At 35.4% G+C, this 27138-nt stretch overlaps 1 protein-coding gene across 4 annotated transcripts in view; it reads right to left on the bottom strand.

Annotated features, from left to right (window-relative positions):
- The window catches only part of myo6b (myosin VIb), a 49070-nt gene that overhangs the window by 2928 nt on the left and 19004 nt on the right, over nucleotides 1-27138 (bottom strand). For 2 of the 4 annotated variants that reach the window (XM_028001412.1, XM_028001411.1), the window contains 20 exons: nucleotides 25858-26002; nucleotides 24807-24964; nucleotides 23818-23909; nucleotides 23452-23524; nucleotides 19944-20071; nucleotides 18328-18423; nucleotides 16975-17145; nucleotides 14270-14308; nucleotides 14080-14173; nucleotides 12607-12737; nucleotides 12423-12500; nucleotides 12216-12345; nucleotides 10315-10405; nucleotides 8901-9051; nucleotides 6100-6308; nucleotides 5910-5988; nucleotides 4731-4891; nucleotides 4578-4628; nucleotides 2512-2615; nucleotides 714-848 (listed from right to left, as the gene is read on the bottom strand). In XM_028001412.1, coding sequence (XP_027857213.1) covers nucleotides 714-848; nucleotides 2512-2615; nucleotides 4578-4628; nucleotides 4731-4891; nucleotides 5910-5988; nucleotides 6100-6308; nucleotides 8901-9051; nucleotides 10315-10405; nucleotides 12216-12345; nucleotides 12423-12500; nucleotides 12607-12737; nucleotides 14080-14173; nucleotides 14270-14308; nucleotides 16975-17145; nucleotides 18328-18423; nucleotides 19944-20071; nucleotides 23452-23524; nucleotides 23818-23909; nucleotides 24807-24964; nucleotides 25858-26002 — 2316 coding nt within the window. The remainder of the gene's footprint in view (nucleotides 1-713; nucleotides 849-2511; nucleotides 2616-4577; nucleotides 4629-4730; nucleotides 4892-5909; nucleotides 5989-6099; nucleotides 6309-8900; nucleotides 9052-10314; nucleotides 10406-12215; nucleotides 12346-12422; nucleotides 12501-12606; nucleotides 12738-14079; nucleotides 14174-14269; nucleotides 14309-16974; nucleotides 17146-18327; nucleotides 18424-19943; nucleotides 20072-23451; nucleotides 23525-23817; nucleotides 23910-24806; nucleotides 24965-25857; nucleotides 26003-27138) is intronic. The other 2 variants (XM_028001414.1, XM_028001413.1) reach the window with 1 other exon arrangement.

The following is a 27138-nucleotide window of genomic DNA, read 5'->3' on the forward strand; positions in this document are numbered from 1 at the left end:
TCGCTCTCAAACATCATAGCACTAGCTTGCAGCGTTAGCACAACTAGCATGTGACATCTGTTTTTTTTTTCTGTCCATTATATTGAAAGAACCTATAAACCAATGCTATGGTGTTAGCCTCGTCAGCTAAAGGTGGTCCCATATATTTATTCTGGCTAGACTCGCCATGTTAGAGAGTAAATCCTTCAGCAGCAACTGAGCAGAGATTTGCTGCAGCAAAATTCATCTTTAAAACATCAGCCTGGGCAGCTATAACCTATATCACAATATTGACTAGCTTTAGAGTAAACTGTGGTGTCATCTGCATACAGATGCACTTCAACTGTGGAAATATTGTTCCCAATGTTTTTAATAACTTTAACTTAAATAAGGTTTAAAACTGAGAATCACCTGTATTAGAGCCAACAGAGGAAAGCAGAGTGTCATCTGCATAACGGTGCAGTTTACAATATTGATGTTTGTTTTTGGTGTTATTAAAGCCAAATTAAACATAAAATATGGGTTTAATCTGTCCATTGAGGGAATCCTTTAAAAATATTCAACCTACAGCACCTAGGTCTCTATCTGTAAAGATGAACTAGATGGGAAAATAAAAAAGCAAGACAAAAAAATTATGAAAGCTCCTCAGGTTTATGAGCTGTTTACTATAACTGGATTATTTTTCCTGCAGTCAGAGCAACAGGGTGACAGGAACAATAATGTTGTTTACCAACCATAGTCAGTGATAGATTTAGGAGCCCTCATGTCGCTCCCCTCATCATTTTGTTTCTTGTTCTTGGACTTCCAGGCGTGATAAACCTTCAGACGACGGTGGAATTCCTCTCTGCAGGCTGCCAGCAGCTCAATGTCTTTCAAAACAAAGAAAAGTTTGTTAAAACTCACAGAAATTGTTATATTTAAAAGGATAGGCTGGGATATATTGTCATACACTCTAGAAAACATTTTAAAACTTCAAGATCTTCAGGTTAATCTTCTACCTCCATGCATTTCTAAAGTGATCAATTTAAAAAGTAAATCAAAATACAACAGAAGAAATTCTTCCAGATTTGGACTCTTGCTGATCATTAGATTAGTTTGCAGATTTAAATAAGTTTCCAACTGGTTTCTCTGCTGGTTTGTTTCACAGCAACAAAATTCCCAAAATATGCCGAGATAAGTTACACCTGCCAAATGAATCTAAGTGTAAAATATTCACAATTCTTTAGCATGGTTTATCATATTACAAACACAACCCTAATTGGCCTTTTATTGTCATTTTAAAAATATGGCTTCTATGAAGAAAGACATTGTTGAAAGAAAATTCATAAAACATTTACTAAAAAAACAACATTTTTAACCTACATGGGAAACGATGTGGGGGAAACCCTAAACACAATTAATGAAACATTAATTGTGTCATGCTGTGGGATTCCCCCTTTCAATACAGAATGGAAAGAAAACCAACTTATTTACTTGCACTAAAATGTTTAATTTAGGAATTGATGTTGTATACAAATGTATTTTAAATTAAAAAATACTTTATTGATCCAAAAGAGAAACAAAATGTTGTATTAACTCATATTATTTCAAATTCTTCTGATTTATTGTAGATTTACTTGTTAATGTCGCTGACGTCACTCATAAAATCATTAACAGATCAATATTGCCATTATAGATGAATTCATTAACATTAAAGACATACAGTACCTTCAAACATTCACAGCTAAATTTATTGTGAAAAGTGGCTCTACAAAGTTTGGACTCAAAAACGCAAATTAATATTCTTCATATTTTTATTTGTTTAAACAATACACTTTCCATTGAATTGGTTAAAATTTTTAATTAAATTATATTAAAGTTTGTGAAAAGTTTCTGCTGATATGAATACTTTTGTAGGTAATGACAGGATTTCACTTAGATTCTCTGGACAAATTATCAGTGCATTGAAATAAATTAATAAATAACATAATGATGAGAATTTGCTACATTTCTAATGAGATCCTTGTGAAACATCATCGACACCATTGTGATAATTATCCAGATGTCCTTGGAAAGCCAAGCTTGATGAAAGTATAGCATGAAGAGACGCATCAATGAAAATGAGAAAAAGGTCGTCAGCTTTTCATGTTGCCTCAGACTGAAAAGGAAAAATTAACAATCCTTTTACTGAGGTAACAATTTCCTCTCCTCATCACAAAGACACAGAAATGAGCAGCAGATGCAAGAAAATCCTCAACTTTGCTCTTTTGATGTCTTTTTAGGCAAGACATCGTGTTCACAGCTGGAGTCGAAGACGCTCAACAGACACTTTGGCAACTAAAAAAAACCCATCAAACAGATGTAGAAAGATGGCGCCGAATGAATTTGGTTATCATTAAGTGCCAAATATGAGCTGGTGCTGAATTATTTAACATGGTGCTTGAAAACTGCGAGCGGATTGGGAATGAAGGAGGGAAAATATCAATTTCATGAACAGCTCTCACACCTAAATCTGCTCGTAATGGAGGATTGAGAGCTGAACAGGATTCTCACCACAGGAAGTGTTGATGACATCTCTCAGCTCAGCATACTTCCACTTGCTGAGATCGTACTTTTTCACGCCGGCAGCAGCTTTGGTCGCCTGCACCTGAGCCCCCCTGTGGTTAGGAACAGATGGAGGTGTGTGAGAAAGGTGAATCAGATGCAGACAGGTAAGTTGGGAAAGGTGAGATTAGTAGAGAAAAAGCAAATGTTTTGCATTACACTAAGGTGATTGATAAAAAAAAACAAAAAACAGTGTGGTTAAAGTAGTACATAATAGTTATATATCAAATATGACTTAAAATAAATTTGACTTCTAAATTGGGTCTCTGTCTCTTTAAAAAAAAACCTTCTGCTCTTTCTGAAACTCCGCCTTCAGGAAGTCATCACAACATGGCTCCTTTATCAACACTTTAACTTCGTGTTAATCAGCGTTTCACTGAGGAGTGGCTCCTATACTGAGCCCAGCAGAGGAAATGTTCCACCAAGTGTTTGCTAATTGCTGCTGGCTAGTCTGAAGGAGCAGAGTGGCTGTTCTGTGAGGTAGAAGCTCAGTAACTTGAAAACTGCAGCTCAGAAGAGGCGCTGCGTCTCGAAGGCGGGGCTAGGTCCACCCAGGCTTTCTGCCAGCTGACTGGTTGCCATGGAGATTAAAGGATTTCTCAAACATACATGGAAGAATCAAAGCAACACACTAGCTTTGTTTTTGATGAGGGAATAATATTATAACATGAGGTAAAGCTTAGAAAAGTCTATTTTACGTAAAACTGCCCCTTTAAGATACATGCTGGCGTTTGAACAATCCACTCTGTTCTTACTTTAAAAAAAAAAAAAATTTCAGCAGTTTCTTTTCTGGACTGATGGATTGTACAATAAATAGTCGATGTTTTTCAGTGTTCAGTAAACATCCAACTCAGTTGCACATCCTTTTGATCGCAGAATTTTAAATATATTACTATTATCGTTATTGTTCATCTTATTTTTTTATATATGTTTTTTTAACACTAAGAGCTTTTTGTTTTTGTGTGAGCCTTTACACCTGACGCTCCTGTTAGACGTGAATTTCCCCGTTGTGGGACAGTAAAGCGAGGGAAAAGACGCAGTGCTTTTATATAAATCAGATTAATAGCACCAGATGTAATTTCAGCAATTTAACAGATTGCTCTGTTCTGATCTCATGTCTGCAGACCTCCTGCTGAGTGGAACCAGCTAATTCCATAATAGGAATGAAGGGATTTGCCTCTGCTAATTACAGTCAGCATAGTGTCTCTGGCTGCTGATCTATGAATCATTGGATTATCTTTTAGAAATCTTATTGACTGGAAAGATGAAACGGATTCAGGATCATTGTCATTCCGGCTGCGACTTGTGCCTGAGTGGAATGGTTGTAAATCTGAAAAGTCGACTTGATTTTTTCACAGGGAGAAGTGGAAGTGGAGCAACGGCTCCTGGCAGCAGGTTAAAGGGAAAACTCCTGGCTGAAGAGAACGAGAGGAAGAAAGATCCGTCTGATTGTTTCTGCTGCGCAAATATTTGATTTGACAAACAAAAATATTATAACTAGAAAGTCCTAAAAAGCCCGAAGACATACTTTTACCACCAGTTCAATCAGACAAACAATGTGATCATAAATAATATTCTGATTTCACTTTCATTAAAATTAAAAATAAATGTACCAGTCCTATGATAGATAATTATAAATGACAAAAAATCTGCATAAAATCATCAGTAATGTGGATTATTAATTTTAATAGTTTGATTGAACAATTAAAAAGGGTAATCATTTTATTGTTCCATCATATTCAGATTAGTTTAAATAAATTTAATAATAGATATACGAGCCTTATGATAAATAATTGTGAATAACAAAACAATCTGCATTAAATCATCAATAATGTTGATTATTAACCTCAATAATTTGATTGAATAATCACAAAGGAGTAATTTTACTACTGGATTATAATCTGGTATTTATTTCAGGCAGCTGAGAGATGTGGTGCGACTGCAGGGATTAAGAGAGTCTAGGATTAAGTGAGCGACTACGACTGGCGTTAGTTCCACCTGCTCAGGTATCTTACATGAGTCTGGCTGAGGATGAAGAGACAGGAAGACCTGAAAAGTAGTCATCACTGCAGAAAACACAGCAACAGGAGGAGGTCAGTAACTTTTGCTTGCTCAGGTCGGCCTGGGCGGGCGCCGTGCATGCGGCGCCGTGCGTCGGCTGCGTCTACCTGCGCAGGGCCGCGTCGCCCTGGCCGTCCTCGCTGATGAGCTCGGCCTCGCTCTGAGCGATCCTCATGGCCAACTCGCGGTCGCGTCTCTCCTGCTCCACCATGGCGGCGCGCTGGACCTGCTCCTCGCGCTCCAGAGCCAACTGCGCGTCCAGTTCTGTCTGCAAACAAACACCACAAAACACACCTCCGTCAGGGAGGTCCAACGTGTGGCCCAGGGGCTGCTTGAGGCCCGCTGGGTGATTTTCTTAGGCCAGTCAGTCCATAATACAAGAATGGAGCAAATTTGAGATTCATTTTGAGATTTTTATGAGGGGTGCACCAATTTTCTTAATTTTTAGAGATTGGCGATCGGCCGATCGTGAAGCCGATCTTATCTACCTCAACAAAAGTCTAAAAAGCGATTTAACATAGAAAATGTGAAAAACCTGGTTTATATTTTGGTCAACAATGATTTAGAGAAGCAGCATTCAGCTTCTATGCACCTAAAATCTAGAACAAACTTCCAGAAAACTGTGAAATAGTTGAAACACTGAGTTCCTTTAAATCAAGGCTAAAAACCTGCCTGTTTAGAACCATAATAAATAGAAAATTAACCAACATATTCAATGTGTACTGATGACAAGAGACAACGTTCGCTATTAGTTTTCACAACTGCTGACGATACAACATGTTTGTTTGTTTTTGATGTTTTCTCGACATAAAGCCCTTTGAACTGCCGTGCTGCTGAAATCTGCTTCACAAATAAACCTGATTCATTTTTCTACAAAAATTAAACCACTTTTCTTCATTAAAATATTATCTGTCTGGTATGTTATTGAAGAGAGATAAATCTTTTCAGTTTTGATTTAAAAACATGATGTGGCTCTCGGGTTTTCTCAGCACGGCAGTTTTGGCTCTAATGGCAGAAAGTTTGGAGCCACTGAGCTACAGAAACATGCTCCTGTAAAATGACTGATGCTGCTTTGTGTGCCAGACATTTTGCAATAATTACAGTAATATTTAAACTCCACAGGTTTCTTCCACTAGTTTTCTTCTCCCTGCTGTGCAGAAGAGGCCAATAAAAAGCTGAAAGCAGGGAATTAATAAAACTAATTAATCAGATTTTTTAAAAATTAATTTTGTCAGCATAGCATGGAAACTTTTAGTCAAAGTTGAAAAAGACAAAACATTTCAAACCTGAATAACTTTTTCCTCCTCCTTCCTCTTCTTCCTGTCTTCCTCTTCCTGCTTTCTTTTCACTTCCATCTCTGCTTTTCTAAAATGTTGAAACAAAAGGTTTTTCTCATCGAAAAGAATCAAATCCATCACTTACTTATTATTTATTTACAAACATGTCATCAGTTATATGTGGATCTTTTCCACTCACAGCCTTCTGTCCTCTTCCTCCTGTTTACGTCGCTGCTCTTCCTCCTCCCTCCTCTTCCTCTCCTTCTGCATCTCCACCTCGATGTGTTTCAGTCTCTCCGTCTCTTCCTCCTCCCGTTTCTTCTTCTGCATGGAGGCGAGCAGCTGCTCGGAGCGTTTCACCAGCGCCTGGTACTCGGTGTCGATCTGCTTCCAGGTCATCACCGTGGCCTGGAGGTCAAACAGGCACAAATTAAAGGTCACGGTTACAAAACAAGCAGCAGGAAATAAAAAAAAAAACGACGACAAAATCTGAAGTGTTCAGTCTTGAAGGCTAAAAATCAAAATGTTTCAGAGCCAGAAAACCTGAAAACTAAAAATAAAGTATAATTAGTTCTTCCACTGATTGTAAAACTCCTGCAGAATACTTTCTTAAATGGAAAACATATTTTTGGAGCGTTTTGTGTCAGAAATTGAGATCTTCGACATTTTCTAGAAAAAAATTTGAGTTTCAAAAGTAGAAAAATATAAATTTTTGAAGCTTAGAAAATTTCCAAGTCAAAAAATTCCTAATTCAGAAATGTTTTAATTTTTTCTAAAAAAAAAAAAAAGAAAGATAAATTAATAAATAAATAAATATATTCTGAGATTAATCTCAAAATTTCTGAGTTTTTTTCCAGCAAATCTTTGACTTTTCAATCTAAAAATTGACTTTTTCTGCTCAACCTCTAACCTTCCTAACGGCGAGCTAAGGAAGGTTGGTGGCACCAACTAACTGACTCACTCTTTGGTTACCTAGCAACACACTCACTCTTTGGTTACCTAGCAACCACCTGTTGAGTAACTGCAGCAGCAGTTTAAGGTTGCCTACTTAAAAATAAACAGTGAAGTGAAAACTGTGGTTAAAACATGAAGGACATGCCATCAGTTTGGCAGTTTTTTAGATATTTAAAAGATAAAAATATTCAATAATTGTCAATATCGACTGATATGAAAGGCTTATAATGTGATACATTTTTCAGTCATATCGACCATTTCTACAAGAATTTTATTTTTAAACTCAAATATTACAGGATATAACATTGTTATCTTGAATTTGTAGGACTAAACACCACGGAGGTCAATCATAATAGCGGTATTGATTAGAAATGTTTCCCATGAGGCCATGTGATACAGAGTGACAGTAAGTCTGTCAGTTGCACTTTGCAGGCGTGGTGTCCAGTTCCTCTAAATATCTGCAAGGCATTGTGGGGATTCATTAGGATGAGTCTCTAACTGTGTCATGAAGAGGTGAGATGACAGATGTATAGAGGGCTGAACGACAGCCATTGGCAACTGATGCATTATTCACGCCACGCCAACAGCAATTGCTGAACCTTCAGAGTAACATGTGTGTTTGACAGCAGGGACGCTAATAAATCAACAGTTAGAATGGAAAAAGTGTTTGGAGCGGAGAGAGAGAGTAAGAAACCAGGTCAGTGGCTCCTTAGTGTCAATCAGGATACCAATGAACACCATAATTACATTTGGTAATTACATACAGGAAGCTGCAGCGCACAAAAATGGTATCATTGCTACTGGAGAATTTTGAGCACCAAATTCAAATAGCATGAAATCATGTTTCTGATTATTTGCTGCACCTTAAGGGTTCAATAATAAAAGGGGCATATTGCATGGGGAGAGCTGGGATTTACCTAACTAACTGTGATTGATCACTGAGCAAAACAAATTCAATAAGTTAAATTATTGGAGTCTTTTTCACAAGCTTTTCTCCGCCTCAGGTGATTGAAAACATTGATTCTCAGAGAAAGAATGAGAAAAGGGCACAAAACACTTAAAAAAGGTTATGGTGTGTTATACAAGGATGAGGGCTTCGTCTACATCTGCATCTCCGAATGTACAGAAAATAAAATCAAATAAATGAGTCAGAGAGGCTTAAAGGAAAAAAATGACCTTTTTCTTCCATGAATAAATATGTTTTTAAAACTCAAACTGTTTAATGTAAACATTCAGGGTTTATGCAAGTTTCACCAAGTCAGATTTAAGACTTTTTAAGACCAACCAGGATGGAATTTAAGACCTATATTTCCACTTAAATGTATGAATTTTGTCCATCTGACTGGCAATAAATTTGCAGAAAAAACTTGCTAGCTAGCAAGGGTATGTTAGCAGCTAGTTAGCATTAGCCTCAACTGCATCACAAATGCATGTAGATGTCTGACTTTTACTCCTTTACCTGACTGAAAAAAATACATGATGGAAAAGTCCTATAGACAAAATTTAAGACCTTTGGTTAACATATTAAAGGCCGGTTTACTTAAAAACGTAAATAAATTTCAGACATTTTAAGGCCTTACTTTAGATACATCAATCAATAACCTGATTACCTGAAAAGAAAAAATTAAACACATTATGTCTGCAAATTTCTGACTGTTAAAAGTTCAGATAAACAACTTCAATATAAACTCAAATGGCTGCTCCACTTAAAATACACCATGAGAACAATTATTAAGGAAGTTCAAAGCTTCTATTTATAATGTAAAATCAGCTTTAAGTGACTTTAAAAAGTCAAAAATGTAAAAATTTTTCAGTCAGATGCAGGATGTTAGAAACAGACAAGATATTGAGGACAAAACAACCAAAAGCAGAGAATCAGGAAACTTGGAAAAAGAAGCACAAACCAGCAAAGATTTGAGAGGAATCAATAATGAAACTGAAATACAAATCTAAATTGTTATTGTGCACTTTTAAAATATTAGTTTCACATACAATAAATGTCATTGGATATTGACACAAAAAGCTGCTTCTAGTTCCAGTTTCTACCTTAATCTTCGCTGACAGAGCATCTATGGCTGTGGCCAGCTCTGTGACCTGCTTGGCCATCTCCTGCTTCCCTTCCTTCAGTCCGTTCACCACTTCGTTGAAACGCTCCATGTGCTTCTTCAGCTTTTGGACTTTCACCAGACCTTCAATCCTGAATCAACAGAGTAAAAGAATTACCTTTTTATGAAACTTACAGTTCATAAAAAGCCTTTATTTTAATATAGATGTTCTGTAATGAAAGAAGGACTACAGGCATTTTATGTTTGTATCAGTTCAATCGGTTTCTGTTTGGATATTAAAAGTTATTCTAAACTCCGTTTGCACTAAGATATAATTAACGTCTCTATGCAAATAAATATAACTGATTAGCAGTAAATCAGCCATGCATCAGTGGGTATGTTGCTAGATGGTTCAAATGCATCAAGAACCTGTATTTATAGTGTTTTAACCAGATCACTGAGCAGAAAGCTGATTACTTTATTTTTTATATATCAAAAATGGTTCCATGATTTAAAGTCTGCTACAAATCTTTTACTAAAATCATATGGACGCAACTTAAATTGAAATAAACAAATCAAAGGAGAATTCAGTTCCTTTTTGGATTCTTTTATAAAATCTACAATTGCTCATATTTAATAGAACTGAATTAAATATACTCTACTCTAGAACTAGAGTAATTTTACAGTTACGTCATTATAACAATACTCAAGTTACAGTAAAAAGTACAGGGTATAAAAGTACATCTAAAAGTTTTTATTTTCCAAGATGTTACTCAAGTAAATGTAACTGAGTAAATAAAATTACTGCGCAAAACAAAATAAACAATAACAAAGGAAATACCTTTTTGTTTTGGGTTCAAACCAAACTGCTTTTTATTCCAGCTGCTGTGGTTCTTTCTCTCTGCTCTGACTCAAACCAAACCCTTTGAGCAACCTGTTCTCCTCCTCGCCTGTGGGGGCGCTGCACCAAGAACCACTGACAAAAACGACACAAACACTTCCAAAAAAAACCATTTCTTCATGAAATGTAAATAAAAATGGAGTGGCATCAGATTTTAGCAGTTGTAGGATTTCTCTTTAGTTTTTGGCTAAAGACCATGAGCCATTTCTCCTGCTAGCGCTAGGCTAACACGTTTGTTTTGGTTGTGTTTACCCAGAATGCCCTGCGCTGTAGTCCACTTTCTGAGTTTGGAGCGGTCTCTGGTCTGCTTGGTGTTCACATATGCATTCGAATCGAACCAGAGTTCACTTCAACTGAACAGAGACCCAGGTTTATAGGTGGACCAGAGTTCACTTTTTTACGCATTCACACTTTCCAGGCAAACAGACTGGAGTTGGATTAAAGTGGACTGAATGTGGTTGGTGTGAATGGAGCCTTAGAAACAAACAAAGCAGAAAGAAAAGAGGAAACTCACCGCGGCTTGTGTTTCTTCCTACACAGACACATGCGGACCGTCTTCTGAATCTTAATGCAGGCCAATGCTCTGTAAGACATTTTATTCCTCACTGCAAAGAAACAAAAATACTCAGTGTCATCAGCTGCTTACTTTGATTTTAAGGAGAATGTAATCTGACCATATATTTTGCTCTGACTCCACTGAAACAGAAATGTGAGAAAACAGAACAATGCGCGGCTGTCGGTCTGCTTTGGCAGCAGAGTCTGGTCATTTGATGCTTAAAAACAAGCTGGACCCGGGCGGTTCTGTTTGAAACAGTGAAAACCAGCAGCTTGGAGCTGAGCATAAATAACCAGGTTGTGCTTTTCAGTGGTGTTGAGGCTGGAGGCTGCTCGCTTTAAAATTCAGACAGAAATGAAAAGTGGTAAATTTAAAATGGCGGACAGCCGCAGGCCGCTTTGCATTTGATGCTACAGTAAAACACACAGAATACCAACTTTACAAACTAGCAGCTTTAGCTTCACCACTAAAGACATAAACTAAGTTTTTTAAAATTATTTTTAAAAACACACCACTTGTTCCCTCAATTACTGGCGTTAAATCAGACTAAATGTTTTAGATTGGCTAAGAAAATTATTTCTGTTTACAGAATAATGAAAGATGTCATTTCTAATGTTGGTAGAATTTAAAAATGTCTATAATTTTGCTTAGTATTTGGTATTATTGTCTTTAAAGTAAAGGACTTACAGTAGGTCAAACATGTTGACTAACTTCCTAGTATTTGTTGTAATTCAGACAGAACTGGTGCAACTGAGTAACACACTTTCCTATAACTCAGGAGCTTAAAATCATTAAAATCATTGATTTATCATCTTCCAAAGCAATTTAAAGGTACAGCAATCTTACTGTGTTAACTTTAAAATTAAAGATTTTTTTTCTCTCGTCATTCAGGCATTAAGCAAACTGAAGTAAATCTGAGCATTCAAAGCAAACTAAACAGGAAATATTTACTCTGATTTAAAATTTAAATCCAGGGGTGTCCAAACTTTTTGTCAATTTATATTGTGATGTTTTTACAACTTGATAATGTAGAAGTTTAATTAACTACATGTAGTGGTCAGATTTGTTTTATTTGAAAGAAACTTAAAGGTTTTGCAGATTTCCTTGATTAAAATAAATATTTGTTGGGTAATTATTGAAAAAAGTGTTGTTATTTTAAAATATTTTGTATTTTGATAAGATTTCAATTTGTCTTAAATCTTTCTGTCCCAATTAAAAATAAAAAGCTATTGCACAAAATCAGTCCAGGGGACACAAATCAGTGATTAAGCTAACCTGCTAACTGAACTAATTGAGCTAATCAACTAATCTATAAATAATGTTTGATTGTTTAAAATACCAACTTGTGTTTGTCATTACAAAAAATTAATTTTAACTGCAGAGCTGTAACAAAAAACACCTCTGTGCCTACATGTAACTAATAATTATTCACAAATGAAAAACTGTTCAATTATTTATCTTTACATAAATACAGTTAAAGATGAAGGATCATGTGTTTTCCAGGTACATGGTGCCACTTTAAAGCACAATCACGAGGTTATAAAAAGATTATATGCATCAAATATGACTTAAAAGAAATCAAACGTTGTAATTTAACGCCTTGAAATTGGGGCTTTGTCTTTTTAGAAAAGGGAATAACATTAAAACATAATGTAAAACTGAAAAAAGTTGATTTTGTCCAACACTGCCTCTATAATTTTATGGAAAAAGCAGAAAAAGGTTTTTTTTTCATTCATAGTCATTGCTCTTATGACGTGTTAAGCAGTTTTAGTACAAACATGAATGAATAAACATTAATTCAATGTTTGGAGCGTTTCACACCACAGCTGTTTGCTCATTCTGCAGTTTTGTGGACCTACGTTTGATGACAGACAGGCAGCACCACTGGACCTTCTTCCAGCGACTGCACAACAACCACTTGTTGACTTTCTTCAGCAGCTCAGCGAGATGCTCTGGATCGGACTTCATGATCTGGTCAAACTCAGCAAACTGAGGCACAGAAACACGTCACACTTTGACTCTTAATGGAGACGAATTTCTGCTACATGTTAAGAGTAAAACTTCACCTTTCCTGGGCGGAAGAACACTTTAGTTAATCCAAACTTGAAGTCTCTTTCATTTAGTCCCAAAGCTTTAAATAAAGCCTGTAAAGGATCAGATCGACAGTGATGTGTCATTTAAACATATTTTTTAATCACTTTCAAACAAACAAGTTAATCAACCACTAAACAGCGAAACAGATGAGCTGACCTTGCAGAAGAGTCGAGGATTCAGCCGTGTGAGTTTGTCTGGCATGTATGCCTTGTACATGTTGTAGAGTTCGTGGAACGGCGCCCTGGAGGGGAAGCCGCCCTGCATCAGGTCCAGAACCGAAACCATTCCTAACAGATCCAAACACAAAAACAAACCTTCATCTATCCAACATGCATACAGCAGAACGGCTGAACGTCTTTTACATGTTTGTATCAGGATGAATCGACTCGCCAAATTTATTAAGACAGACGTTTTGGTGCAGCATTATTAATCCATATAAACATGATTTTTAGCAGCGCAACAGTTCAAGTGATGCTTGTTTATGAATTTATGTTTGATTAACTGATTTTTATTTTATTATTTATTTTTTCCAAAGTTGCAACAATGCAGTGACTTACCAATTCTAGGAGATTTAATCACAAAATAATAAAATTACAAGCTATGACAGAGGGCCATTCTAATAAAAAAATTAATTGTGAGGATAAAGTCATAAAATTATAAGAATAAACTCATATGAAAATAAAATCATAACACTACAAGAAAAAATGTCAAAATAATACGAGAATAAAGTCATAATAAAACCAGGATAAAATTATAAACTTAGAAGAACAAAGCTGTAATATTATAACTTTATCCTTGTATTTTTTTTTGTTTCCTAGAGCGACTGTAATATTTCACTGTAATTTAGGACCAAAATGGGTCCAAATTAAAAACTTGGACAGAGTCACAGGTCAGATTTAAACATCTTACAAATAAAGTTTTTTCTTCTCTCTCTTCACATAAATCAACCCATTCTCACTCCCAACTCGTCATATATTGACGCATGGGACGGTCCGTCCTCGTCACATGTTGACGTGCAGGGTACCCCTTTCGCGTCAATATGTGACGCGAGGTGTTTTACACTATGCCTTACCGTAATTTTTGCCCTAAACCTAACCAAATCGTTGGGTTTTGAAGGTTCGGCAGCGGTTAAGAGAACCCTTCGCGTGAAAAATCCACGTAAAACATGTGACCTGCCCAAATCGTCAACATGTGACGCTGAAGGACCCTGCCCAAGTCGTCAACTTTGGACCCTTCGCGTCAATATGTGACGCATGGTCAGAAATTGTCCCAAATCGTCAATATATGACGAGTTGGGAGTGAGAATGTGTTGCATAAATAGAATGAAAGCCACATAACAAAAGCAGATATGAAATAAAATACAAAATAAAAGAAAATAAAAAGTGAAATAAAAGCATATTTCTGTCTCTATAAATTGTTGATGTGAAACTTAAAAACCTTCGTTTAATAACATGCATTTCCCAAAGCATAAACTTATCAGAAGAGTTAAGCTGCAACGCGTTCCACAGCTTTTTAATTTAAATTCAACATATCAAATAAAAAAGTTACATGTGCATTTTATCGTTTATACTGTATAAGATGTAATTCCTGAGCTGTTTTTTGTCATAAACATAGTTTCCGTTCTCCTACCTGAGCACTGCAGCTGCGAGAGGATCAGCGCTCCTTCGAACTGATGGCTGACCATCTTCAGGTTTGGTTTCACGCAGCGGATGAAGCTGGAGCCCTGCACACAAAATTAATCATGAAGAAGATCCAGTTCAGCCTGCATGGTGACAACCAGCCTCATTTTTAACTCAACAGTAAGAAACATTGGACTCACCGTGCTGCGAAGCTTCTCAAGGAGCAGGTTTAGTTGTGTCTGTTTGTGCAAGAAGAAAAACTTTAGGCAGAAGTTTTAAAATAAGAGTCATAATGACTTTAAAATTAAATAAAACAGTTCAAGGAGAAAAAAGAGATATAATTCTCTAAATTGCAGAGTTAATTTTGAGAGATGTCACAAAAGTGAGCAAGACTAAAGTTACTCTGAGGGATCCTGGGTCACTTTTGTAAAATAAAAGAAGGGGGTTTATTAAACTGCAAAAACTAAATCTTATCTAGTTTGACCTAGTGCAAATAACTTATTGTACTAGAAAAAAATATATCTAAAGGCTTCTTGTAAGTGAATAATTTCTTATTGTTGAAGAAAGTGCTTGTTCCACTGGTAGGTTATTTCACTTATAACAGGAAAAACATCTTATTTTCTGTAGTTTTTAATTTGCTTTGGAAAAGGTATTTTTGCAGTGTATTGAGGAGAAGTATGTAACTTTCCAAATTCTACCTAAATTAATAATAAATACTAAATTATATATTTGGTAATTCTGTTATTTAGTAAACAGAAATAATTTTCTTAACTAACCTAAAAGAGTTTAGTCTCATTTATTGGCTGTAAGTGAAATAATAATTAATTATTCACTAGAAACAAGCTTTATTTCTTGCTGAAAAGTTATTTTTAAGTTGATTTTGTATTATTTCAAGTGTAAGAAAGTAGTTAAACTAAAAACTAGACCAAAAATACTTTTGGTATTTGATTTTATGTTTTTGCGGTGCACATCCTGAGTAACTTTTCTGAGATCCCACAACAGTTTAATAAAATCCCACATTACATTTTTTAGATCTTAAGTTGTTATGGAAGATCTCACAAATGTTCCTAAGTTTTTTTTTCCTGAAGTCTCATATATTTAAAGGTTGTTTTTTTTTTGTGAGATCTTGAGTTGCTTTTTTCAGATCTTCAAAAACTTCTTCTTGTTTTGCCAGATATAACAATATTTCTGCAAGATCCCAACTTACTTTCAGAGTTTCCATGAATGTTCTGCGAGTTCCTGGCCTACTTTTACAAAATCCCACAAAGACTTTGGGGTAAATAAGCAAGATAAAATATTTTTTAACAGAATTTGAACAATTTGATTTCAATAATCAACTTATCATAATTAACCCGATTCATTGTTTTAGTCCTAAATATAATTACAAACATTTCCTGAAAGGAATAAAGAGATGGACTTGATGACAAAATAAGTGTTGCTCAGCTTAGAGCTTATTTAAATGCAACTGATCTGAATGAAAAATTATTTCTTCTGCTTCTACAAAAAACAAAAAAAAACACTGTTTTATTTTACTTTCCATTGCTGCTGCTTTAAAACTCCCTGTTTTTATACCTCAAGCTGACTTTTTCCAGATCTATCCACCAAGGAAGGTTTTCTCAGAGGAAAGAGGTGAGACTGGAGGAAATCTAAGAGGGGCGTCCGAACTAAGGACAAGAAACTGAGAAACAGGAAGTGGAGAGGAGAGAAGATTAGAGATAGCTCACTTTCTACTAGTCTGAAAAGAAGCTGAGAGAGATTAGAGGCAGCAAAAAAACAGAGAGAAAGTGAAAATGGGTGGATTTCACATTCTGATTTAACAAACATCACATATCTGTAAATGAAATGCTTCATGTTTAAATCAGATTAAAAAAATTATTAAGAGGCAAAAAGTAAAAACTGAACCCCAAAACATATAAAACTAAACAATAAAAGTTCATTATTCTATAATTTGAGATAGATGTTCAGTCCCTCCAGTTTTTTGCAATTGCAGAAATTTACACAAAATCAACAGCTCACACTTCTTTTTCTCTAATGGATAGCTGCACACTTTTTGCTCATTTTTTTGTAAAAATTGTTAAAACATTTGGTTTACATGATGCTACCTCCCACCTGCAGGTGGCAGTATGTTTTACTTCTACTCCACTGCTGCCTCAGTCTTACTTAATGTCAAAGATCGATGTGGCGAGTAAAAATAATTTAGCTACTTAAGTCGTTTAAATAACACAAATTTCTCATCTTTTTTTTCTATATGTGAATTTGGATGAGTTTAACGGAAAAAAAATATCACAAAATAATTCCTTGCATATATTTAAACAGTAGCGCCACAATTTCAGTGATTTTCATTGCAAAAAAATGACAAAACCCAGAAGGACTTTTTAGCAGGTGTTGATTAAAATACTGTCTAACGCAGGAGCCATCGAGGAGCCATTTGTGGCCCTTTAGAAAATAAAATTATCATTGATGAGCTTATAGCTTCTTAATTAGAAGATGTTTGTCATTTAAACAGTTTCTTTTTATTATACAGTTATTTTGTTTGTTTTTCTTGTTCTCATTTTTGTAACTTAGTTAAGTTGAATCACAAACTTTTTAGTCAAAATCAAACTAAACCTGGATAAAATTCTCATCTTTGTAACTGAAAACATCTTTTGGCACCAAAATAGGAAACATTTAGTACAAAAAGTAAAAAATTAAACACCTGAGGCTTTTTCAGACCTACAATAATCTTTTCTACTTGTTTCACAAAAATATGACAGCTTTAATTTGTTTTTGTGCTGGCGAAAATGAAAGAAGTCAGGATACAGTGATGTTTCACTTTTTAATTTGAAAAAAAAGAAGAGAAAATTATGACCTCAGAGTTTTTCCAAGTTGCTGATTGGTGCAGGAAGGTGCGACCTGCGCCACTGACCTTGAATTTGTTGCCGACGCTGATGAAGCTGAGTTTGCCCGCCTTCTGTTTGGAGTCCTTGGAGGTGCTGGAGTTCTCAAACAGCTCTCGAACAAATTTGTCTTTTGATTCACACACTAAACTCTCCAAGGACATGTGGAGGGCGTCATTATTCTTCTCCACGAACCGCGTCTGTCAACACAAGCGTATTCGCATTCATTTATGTAGTGGAAGGCTTCGTTTGCCACATACTGATGGAGCGTTAAACCCAGTGAAGAATGGGATACGTTCTGCATGTACCAACAAGTTTCTATATGTGACAGAAATATTCAATAACTCAAAATATTCACTACCCCAAACGTCAGGAATTGACACACCAACTCAAAATGATGCGTTTTGGATCTATAGTGATTTATACATTCATTTTTCTAGAAAAATCTGACTTATTTTTTGTTTAATTAAAATAAAATTAATTAAATCAAAGCAAATACATGTGTCAGAACGGCCTAGTCAAAGTCCAATTTTGAATCTGTTGCAAAATTTGAACACAGTAGTTGTCAGAACTATTTTGAGCAAACATTTCCGTCTGTCTAAGGTTGGAGAATCAACAGATTAAATGAGTTGAAATACGGAGATGAAATTTTCATTTCAAAGCTACTAATTCATCCTGGAGGGAAAATAAATCCCTCCAGGGATCCCTCACACAATATTTTAACACAATATTGTGTGATAACAACAAAAGTGACCATAAGAAATATTTATAATTCTTTCTTAGACCCACAAACTCAGATGCATCTCTTGAAAAACATACCAATGTGTAAATAACCCACAAAGTGTGATTTATGTCACCAAATAGAAAACTGTATCTGCATTTAATCATATTTTAAATGTATTGATTTTTATTGATTCTCTAGTTGAACAAATAGTGGAACAAAATTGTGAAATTACCAACCTTGACCGTTTTTGGGGTTTTTAAACATCATTAATTATAATTTATTGTGACGATAAATCAGAATTTTTATCTTGATAAGAAATTTATTATAATGATAAACAATTAAATGTTTCTAAATCAGATTAAAAATTTACAGCAAGTCTTAAAAATTGCTTAAATTTCTGTCCAAACATTTCGAGTCCAAACTAATTTGCAAAACGTAACGGCAAAAAATGTAAATCTCAAAATGAGCAAAGCTAGTAAAGATCCTCAGACCTGCAGCTGCTCAACACTTTTCAGCTTATTTTCCTTCACCTTTACGCCATTTTGTGTTGCTTTGTCACACCAAACTTCAATAAAATACATTAGAATGAAAAAACAAAGGGTGATAAAACTTGTACATAAATAGCAACTCTTGGTAAAAGTATTCATGTCATAAATACCGTTTCATAGCAGACGGCTCCTGCAAAGTGGCGGATCATAAAACCTTCGTCGTCTCGAAGGTTTCTGTGGACTGCCAGCTTTGACTTCCTGGGCACCTGAGCAGGAAAGAAACACACATTTTGGCTAACATCATGTGGATTGGAGGAATTTTTGCTAGAGCTGTTATTATGCCCTTGGTGTTGAGCAGAGAAATACACTTTAAGAATACGCGCATTCTTTCAAACTTTGTCCAAGGATTCGTTGTACTTATTCAATGAGTGTGCTTGAATATACAGCTCTGAATGCCACTTTCATCTTGTCGGGTTTAAGTGCTGTGAAAGGGTCCAAACATTGATCATTCTTCAGAACCAACAATGAAAAAGAAAAAAAAAACGGAGGCAGAAATTGCTGGAAGATTGAGGAAAAACGAGCCTCTGAAAAGCTGCAGAAGATGTGGAGTACAAATGTTAGCTCACAGCACATTTTCATTTCTCACCCTATTAGATGCACAGAATAGTCTTCATTTAAAAGACAACAATGGCACGGCTGCAGCCAGCCACCTCTAATGCTGGGCTTGAATAAGTGTCAAGGCTACATTCTTTAAAGAATTTTATGTTGGCAGATAATCAGGCAGACTGGCAAACAATAAGGACAAAGACGGCGACCGGGGGAGGGACTGGGCCCGTGCGTCACTCACAGAACTGCAGAACTGACTGATCACAACGACACCAAGAACAGAAAATAGGCCCTCTGTACTTAAACCTATGCAAACCAATTGACTGAAAAGAATCAATCCTTGCAACACGCAACTAAACAGTGAAGTTACGATGTGCGATTTCAGTATTGCAAACCTAAAATAGATTGATACGTTTAGTTTACTTGTACAGAAGCTCAGACTGACCTGTCATGATAAGGAATTTTTCTGGATGAAAAAGTTTTCAAGTAATATAATGGTAATGCAAGATCAATGTACAGGAAGACATTTTAAATATGCAAAATAAATAAACAGAACAGCAGAAACAACAAATAAAATGAATTATAAAGTCTCTGTAAGCAAAAATATCCTTCAAAAAAGGACAAGTTGAGACCAAAGCAGCAGACTAAAGACTTCTGTCATCCAGTTCTTGGTAGAAAGAAAGAAAAGAGAAAAACTATAAATCCTGCAAATGTAAATTATTGATCTCTTTTTAATTTATCATGTGATTAATTGATTATTACCAATAACAACATTGTATTTAACCTATATACATTAAATAAACATGGTGTCATCAGAGCATATTTTATCTTTCAATGCTGAAATTATTTCTCTTTGATTTGCAGGTTTGCTTTTTCAGAAATGGAGTAACATCTGTAACATAAAGCAATAACCATTTCCAAAATAATCACAACTTGCCAAATACTTTACTTTTTTTAATTGACTCAACTTATATAGATTAACTCATTAAGCATTTTTTCATCCAAAAGTTCATGCCACATGTTTAAGTCGAGTTCAAACAACAAGTGGATGAGAATAAAGTTATGTTCACTTGAAATCTTCCATCAAACTGAATGTTTTATTATACAGTGAGGTCACATCTTGCCAAAACACCAATAAGACCAGAAATGAGGCCAAAAGAAACGAGCCCAAATGTCTGACCGTCAGTCTGAAGTGATCCTTGTGTTTGGTCTGAACGGCTGATGTGAAGTGCTGATCGCTGGGCTGAGGAAGCCGGTTCTCCTCATCCAGAATGTCCAGGATTCCCACCAGCTTCGCCTCCACAAGATCTGGACCGAAATGTAAAGATCCACCACAGAATTACAGCTTATGTTTACACTTAACGTCCAGTAACTTATGCCAATTAGGGATTATGATTTGCTTTGCTGATATTGTGAGATATTGTGAGTTTTACGTCTGAAATAAACTTTCAGACCAGTTTCAATAAATTGGGTTTATGATTGTGTCAAATAAATTACATTAATCAAAATAAAACTAAATACATCAGAATAAAACTACCTGGATACTGTCCAAAGTAATTTAACAGACTTCCATCCAAAATACCGGCAACATCAATACCAATATTGGATCAACGCTAGCATGCAAAACCAATACTTTAGTTTTAGATTCCATCTTGAAATTGTTTTATTTTTATATTGTTTCTCAACTCCATTTAAAAAAAAAGAAAATTGTTTAGATTTTTAAAAAATGATAATAGTTTGTACTTTGCTTATTTAGGAAAAATCACCAGAATCAAGTTAAAATGTTAAAGTATTTTATATATACTTATAAACTTTGTCCAAATCTGACCTAAGTTTGATTTATCACTGCAGTCTCAACAATGTCATCATCAGATAAGACAGATAGCGGCGCTCCGTCTTCAATCAAGTTTCTGGAAACTTGGAACTGAAAGTGAAACTGCCAACATGACCTATTTTTTAATATTTCAACTAATAATTATCTGAACACTTAGAGCTCATGGAAATTTAATCTATGATGGTTTGTTAATCCTTCAATATGATCAAAAACTATAAATAGTACAAGATGGTGATGCAGCAACCAAAATGTACCAGAAATTATAAAAAATAATATTGTTGTTTTGAGACCATTTTCGATTGATAATGGCATAATAATGCAAGTTTGCCCTAACAAAGACCAGTAAACTCTAATTTTGTAAAGAAAACTCCACACTGGAACTGAAAGACATTTAAAATATCCAAAATAAAACAACAACCAAAAATTAAAAAGGAAATAAAAACACACAGACAGAACCGTAAATAATATTAATTAGAAAGTCTGCAATCAAAATTGTCCTTCAAAAGAATAATATTAATCAGAATGGAAATTATTGAGCACATTTTCATTATGCAATTAATTGATTATTGTATTATATATTGTACTTTGTTCTGCTATTTTTGCAGCAGAACATTAACTCCACTCCCTTGATCCCAAAGAACATGCACTATTCAAATTTGAAGAACACAAAAAGAAAGAAAGACAAACTTGATGGTGCAAAAAAATCCAGTTTGTTTCCTAGACAGTAAATGATGCAACAGTGGCTTCATTTTCAGTTTTCAATCATTTATAAACACAGAAATTACAAAATCACAAAATGTTTTTCTGACTTTGGGATTCATTGAGACTTCCACTGCTCATCATTTCTGAATTTGATTATTTAAAAAGTATAAAATATGTTCCTGGATGCTCATTTAGACACATGTTTGAATTATTCATCCAACACGCTGTTCAGAGAATAATGTTACAGCCAAGGACCTTAGAAAAATTAGCATGAGCAAGCACCTGTGCATAAATGGAGAAGATTGATGAGTGAATTAATGGCCATCCCAAACGGTCATTTGCAAGTCATAAATGTTATTCACTGCTGTCAGTTAGCCTCACACCTGAATAATCACAACCTTTGAAATACAAATCAAACTCATTCACCTTGGTGCGTGGACGACTTCAACTCATTAATTCCAGGATTGATTCGAGGACAAACAGAACCAAAACAAGAAGCGTAATCTGAGCTCCTCACGGCGCCGAGGGCCGTAAAACCCTCTGAAACTTATCGCACCTTCTCCCTTCAGTCCAACAGACACGCACGCTTTGAGAGTAACAGGAAGTCTGCGTTTCTGTCGCCTATTTATTTATCGGCTGTGACGCGGATCCCAGAGGAAGGATTCAGGTGAACGCCGGTGGCTGGGCGGATATGAGGGATGAAGTCATTTCAACACTTTATAGAAACACTATTTCTTAGCTTCGTTACTGGCATCTTCTAATAATATTAGCATGCATGTAAAGCAGAAGTCAAATTCTCAGTGATAGTTACTAAGATAACATTTCTGACAGTTAGCTTTAATATTTTATGTATTTGTTACTTTAATTTCCATTAGAACTGCACATGATTAAAGCAGCATTAATACTGTAGATTTTATATTTACAGTATAAATATAAATTATATTTGAAACACGAGACCTCAGAAACAAATAGAAAGAGGAGAAAATAAATCAAAAAGCACCAAGTGATGGTCGATCAGGAACTGTTAGCCAACTTCAAGTTAGCTGCTCAACATGTTTATGTTGCAATAAATGCCTTTATGTGCAGCATCAACATTGTTATTCCATAAAGTTTTGTTTTAAGTTACTCCAAAAATGTATATTTTTATCTTCCCATTGAACCAGCATCATTCTGTCTCATTTTCTTTTTACTACTGGGCAGCGGTGTATTTGGGGGACTTTTCTGAATAATTAGGTTTCTTCTTCTTAAAATCAGTTTGTTTGTATACTTGAAGTTCTGATTTATCCATTTGTGTCAATGGATAAAAGTTTTCTTTAAATCTCTCACTGTACATTCAAAACAATTCTTTGTCTGTTTGCATAGAAATTACATTTCACTTGAAATCATCTATTGCTTAAATCGATTATTGAAATAATTTAGTAATTGATTAATCATCAAGTGGATGCTAAAAAAGTGAACAACATATTCAGAGAAGTAATTACCCAAAACTGTACCAAAAACATTTGGCATTTAGGATGAAATAAAAAAAACTTTGTAAATATATTAACTTCACCTGGTTAAAATTCTGTTATAAATCTTCTAATAATCATCTTTTGCTGTCCAGTTTTTAATCTCTTAATCTGGAATATCATCAACAATTAGCTTTTCTCCGTATTGATATGAGGAACATTTTTTAGCTGCAGATGCATCATTTGCTATGTTAATTTCTTTTATTTTCTTATTTAAAAAAGGAATTTAATATTTTTTTTGTTTATGTGCATATTGTAATGCATTTCCAATGTTGTGTAAAACAGATTTAAACAGAAAATCATCAAAAATAATCAATGGATTAAAGAATAGCTAAAATAATTGTTATTTGCAGCCCTAGATTATATGTAAATAATTTTAACAATAACACAAAAGCAGATGATAATGGTTTTTTTCATATTTGTAGTAGAGATCGCTTGCTGTGAAGCACATAACAACAGAACAATGTAACTGAATCTACTACAAAATTAATATGCGAGAAAACAAATTAACCGTCAGAGTGTAACGATGCGCATTTTACTAAGAGCAAAACAGAACTGATGATGAATTTATAACTGTAATAATGATGCTAAATAAATGTAAACATCCTAAAAGTTTGAGGATTTAAAACCAGTCAGAAACTCACCAATGCAGTCCTGGTTGTCCACATAATGCACCTCGTTCACCCCCAGGCCTTCCTTCTGGTAGAGCTCCTGCTCCTGTAATGACCGAAAACACAGAAACCAAACACTGAAAGAAACTCTTCCAGGTTTTCAAACAATCCAACAAGCTTCAAACTAACAACTTTTATATAATAAGTACTGAGCAGAACCAGAATTGACAGCCACTAATTAAATGACATTACAGGAGAGGAAAAAAGCTGAAATTAGCACTTTAATGGGAAAGCTCAAAGGAAATGTGGGCGTCGAAAGCGAAAAAGAAAGCAAGGTGAGAGAAAAATCGTCTGCATGCAAACAATGTTTCCTTTTTTTGCGTTTGGCTCATCACCCACCTCTTTGAGAATACGTTCGTTGAAGAACTGCTGCAGTTTCTCATTGCAGTAATTGATGCAGAACTGTTCAAAGCTGTTGTGCTCAAAGTATTCTGAGGAGATCAAAAAACAGAAGATACATTTCAATTAAAACCCTGACAAATAAATGCAAAGCTGATATTAATTATAGGAACGGGGAAATTAGTTTCTCCAACAAGATGCCTGGTGAGGAATGAGTTTACGCATCACATTAGCTAAATTAAAAATCAGGCCACACACTCAGGCAACATCCTCCTCAACAAGAGACAAGAGAAAAGAAATGCAAATTTTGGCAAATTGCAGGTAAAAAGTACAACAACGTATTAAGGATGTTGAAGATAAAGAAAAGGGATTACATTTCTGCCAGACTACACAGACGTTTTGAGATTAATCTCAGAAAATTCTAGAAAAAACAAGAAAATTTCAGAGCTACAATTTTTTACTTCTGGAACTCAGAAATTTCCACATTTTTCTCAGATTTATCAAAAAATTCCTGGACATTTATTTCTGAATTGTTTTATTTTTAGATATTGTTTTAATTTTGGAGCTCAGCAATGCAATTTTTTTATTTAGGAAACTTTTTGAGATTCATCTCGTTATTTTTTCCCTGAAATTTTGTCTTTAAGCTCCTTGTTTTTTCTAGAAAATTTATAAAATCAATCTCAACATTTTTTTTTTCAGAACTCAGATATTTAAAAAAATTTCTAGTGAATTTGTGAGATTAATCTAAAATCTTTCAACTTTTTTTTCTTGCAAATATTTGACTTTTGGAGCTCAGAAATCTTCAAGTTTTTCTAGAAAACTTTTGAAATTAATTACAATTTTTTTTTTTTTCTTGCAAATTTTCCACTTTTCAAACCCAGACATTTTAATGTTTTTTCTAGAAAACTTTTTTGGCAGAACTTTACTCCTTTTATTCCATCTTTAACGGCCGTAGTGAGCCTGCGTCCTCAGAGTGGATCTGTCATTACCAAACCCAGCGATGTCCAACACGCCGATGAAGTTGGAGGACGCCTGGAAGGGGAAGCACTGGTTGACACGTTTGACCACATGATCGAAGAGGCGGCTGTACACGGCCTTGGCCAGCGCGTCCCGAGCATTGTTCGCCTGCTCCACCTTTAGAGGAACCCTGGAGGGACACAAAAAAAATGGGGCAGTGAGAGAAAGTCTAACTGGGACAGCGCCGCTTTGTTTTCACTTTTTCCAAATCAGCCCCATTTCTAAAGTGGCATCTTTCAAGTTGCTTGGAGCTTAATATTCCAGCTAGGAGTTTAGTTTTAAAAGAAACCTGAACTTTGAACCCTACCTGAATCTCTAATGGCACTTTTCTCACCATTCATGTTCGAATTATTCACAGAGGTTGCCTGATCTCACAAAGTGCAGGTCAAAGAGTTCGACTGAGCTGTCCCAGCTGGGAAGAAGCTGAATTTTAATTTAAAATAGCCGTTTTATCTCTTTTCCTTCTACTTCCTTTTGTTATTCGGCTCCGAAAGCCTTTAAGATACAAAAGCCCATTTAAAACAATCAGCCTGTTAGCAGATTTTCTTGTTTTAAACTTACAAACAAACAATTACTCTCAATGACAGGTAATTTTATCAGCTGCAATGTTTCATCTGATGAGTTAAAAGACTTTTCCCTCCCAGGGGACGCCTGGATGTATCTGCAGCTTGGTAACAAAGCTCCACCTGCTCCCCAGACACCGGGGCTTCAGCGCACCGCAGCCACGCTCCCCTGCCTCCTCAGACAAAAGCTGCATTATTGATGTGGAGGAAACACTTCCAGGCCAGGCCAGCAGCTGGCCCCTTGTGAAATATTCATCTACCAAACATGGCATCACCACCAAAGTACAGAGGAGCAGTGTTAATATCATATCCTCATTTGCATACGCTCGTTTAACTCACAGGGCATTTAGGAAGACAGATTAGGAAAAAGAGAAACATCTCCTTTAGCTTAACTCTTATTATTTCACTGAAATCACCTCAAAGTTTATCCTTTTGCCTGAAGCAGGATTGGTTTTCTTACTTGATAACCGTGCCTTTGGCGCCCCCTGCTGTTGTGAGCATAATTCTAGTTGTGAGGCTGACCCGCAGGTCGTCCTGGTCTAGACCCAACAGCTCTGCGCAGAACTTCAACGTCTGGTCCGACTGTTTCTTAATAGTGCAACCACCTGGAAGCAAAAGCAATAAAGCAAATAAATAAACAACAAAACCTCGTAATCGAGACGCCCTTACAGTGTTTTGCTTTTACTGGAGTCTCGAAACAGAGACACGGCCTTCACAACAAACAACAAAAAGAAACTGGCCAGTAAAAGTAAAGAGATCAACAGCAGCATCTCCATTTTTATCACCTTCTCTGACTAAGTTGCAGTGGCATTGAAGGTCTATAACAGGGGTGCCCAAAGTGGGTCCTGGAGGGCCGGCATCCTGCACGTTTTAGTTCTGTCCCTGGTGGTACCAACAACCTTTTCAGCAGGTCAATGCTCTTCTTAGGCCTTCTAACGAGCCATCATTTGATCCAGGTGCGTTAAACCAGGGAGAGAATTAAAACATGCAGGATGCCGGCCCTCCAGGACCCACTTTGGGCTCCCCTGGTCTACAATTTACTTTTCGGTTACAAAAATGTATGAAAATGCCACTTAGATTTTTAAAAAGACAACTTTTATCTACTTAGTTGAAATAAAACCATGACAAAGTGCAACATATACACAACACTTTGAAAGATTAGGCTTGTCACAGTATCAAATTTTACTGGACAATAAATTATTGTGATAGACAACATATTACTTTTCATGTAATATATTGATAATAGAATAATAATGCAAGTTCACCATAAAGTTTAATTTTTTAAAGATCACGTAACTCCAGAACAGAAAGACATTTTAAAAATCCAAAATAAAACAGGACAACCAAAAGCAATAAATAAAACTGAAACAAAAACCAAACACAACCGAAACCCAGATATAAAGTAGAGTATAGTTCAAAAGACATTAAACATCAAAATGGAAGTTGAGCTGATTTGAATTTATCATGAAAATAATTGCAGAAAATAAATTTTGTTGTATTAAAACCCAAACTCAAAGTATTTTATTGGGATTTTAGGAGCTAGAAAAGAAAATAATGTATAATCGTGGGGAAAAAACATAAATTTCAAATGTTTTTTTTTTTTTTTTTACAAATAAAGACCTAAAATTTTTTCCAAACATTTGGATTTAGATTATTTTCTGATACCAACTCTGGAGGAGCTGCAGAGATTCGACTCTGAGATGTGGGAATCTAAGTCATGCACTGCACAAATCTGCACTTC

The sequence above is a fragment of the Xiphophorus couchianus genome, chromosome 19 (assembly GCF_001444195.1).
Source record: "Xiphophorus couchianus chromosome 19, X_couchianus-1.0, whole genome shotgun sequence".
Taxonomy (NCBI): domain Eukaryota; kingdom Metazoa; phylum Chordata; class Actinopteri; order Cyprinodontiformes; family Poeciliidae; genus Xiphophorus; species Xiphophorus couchianus.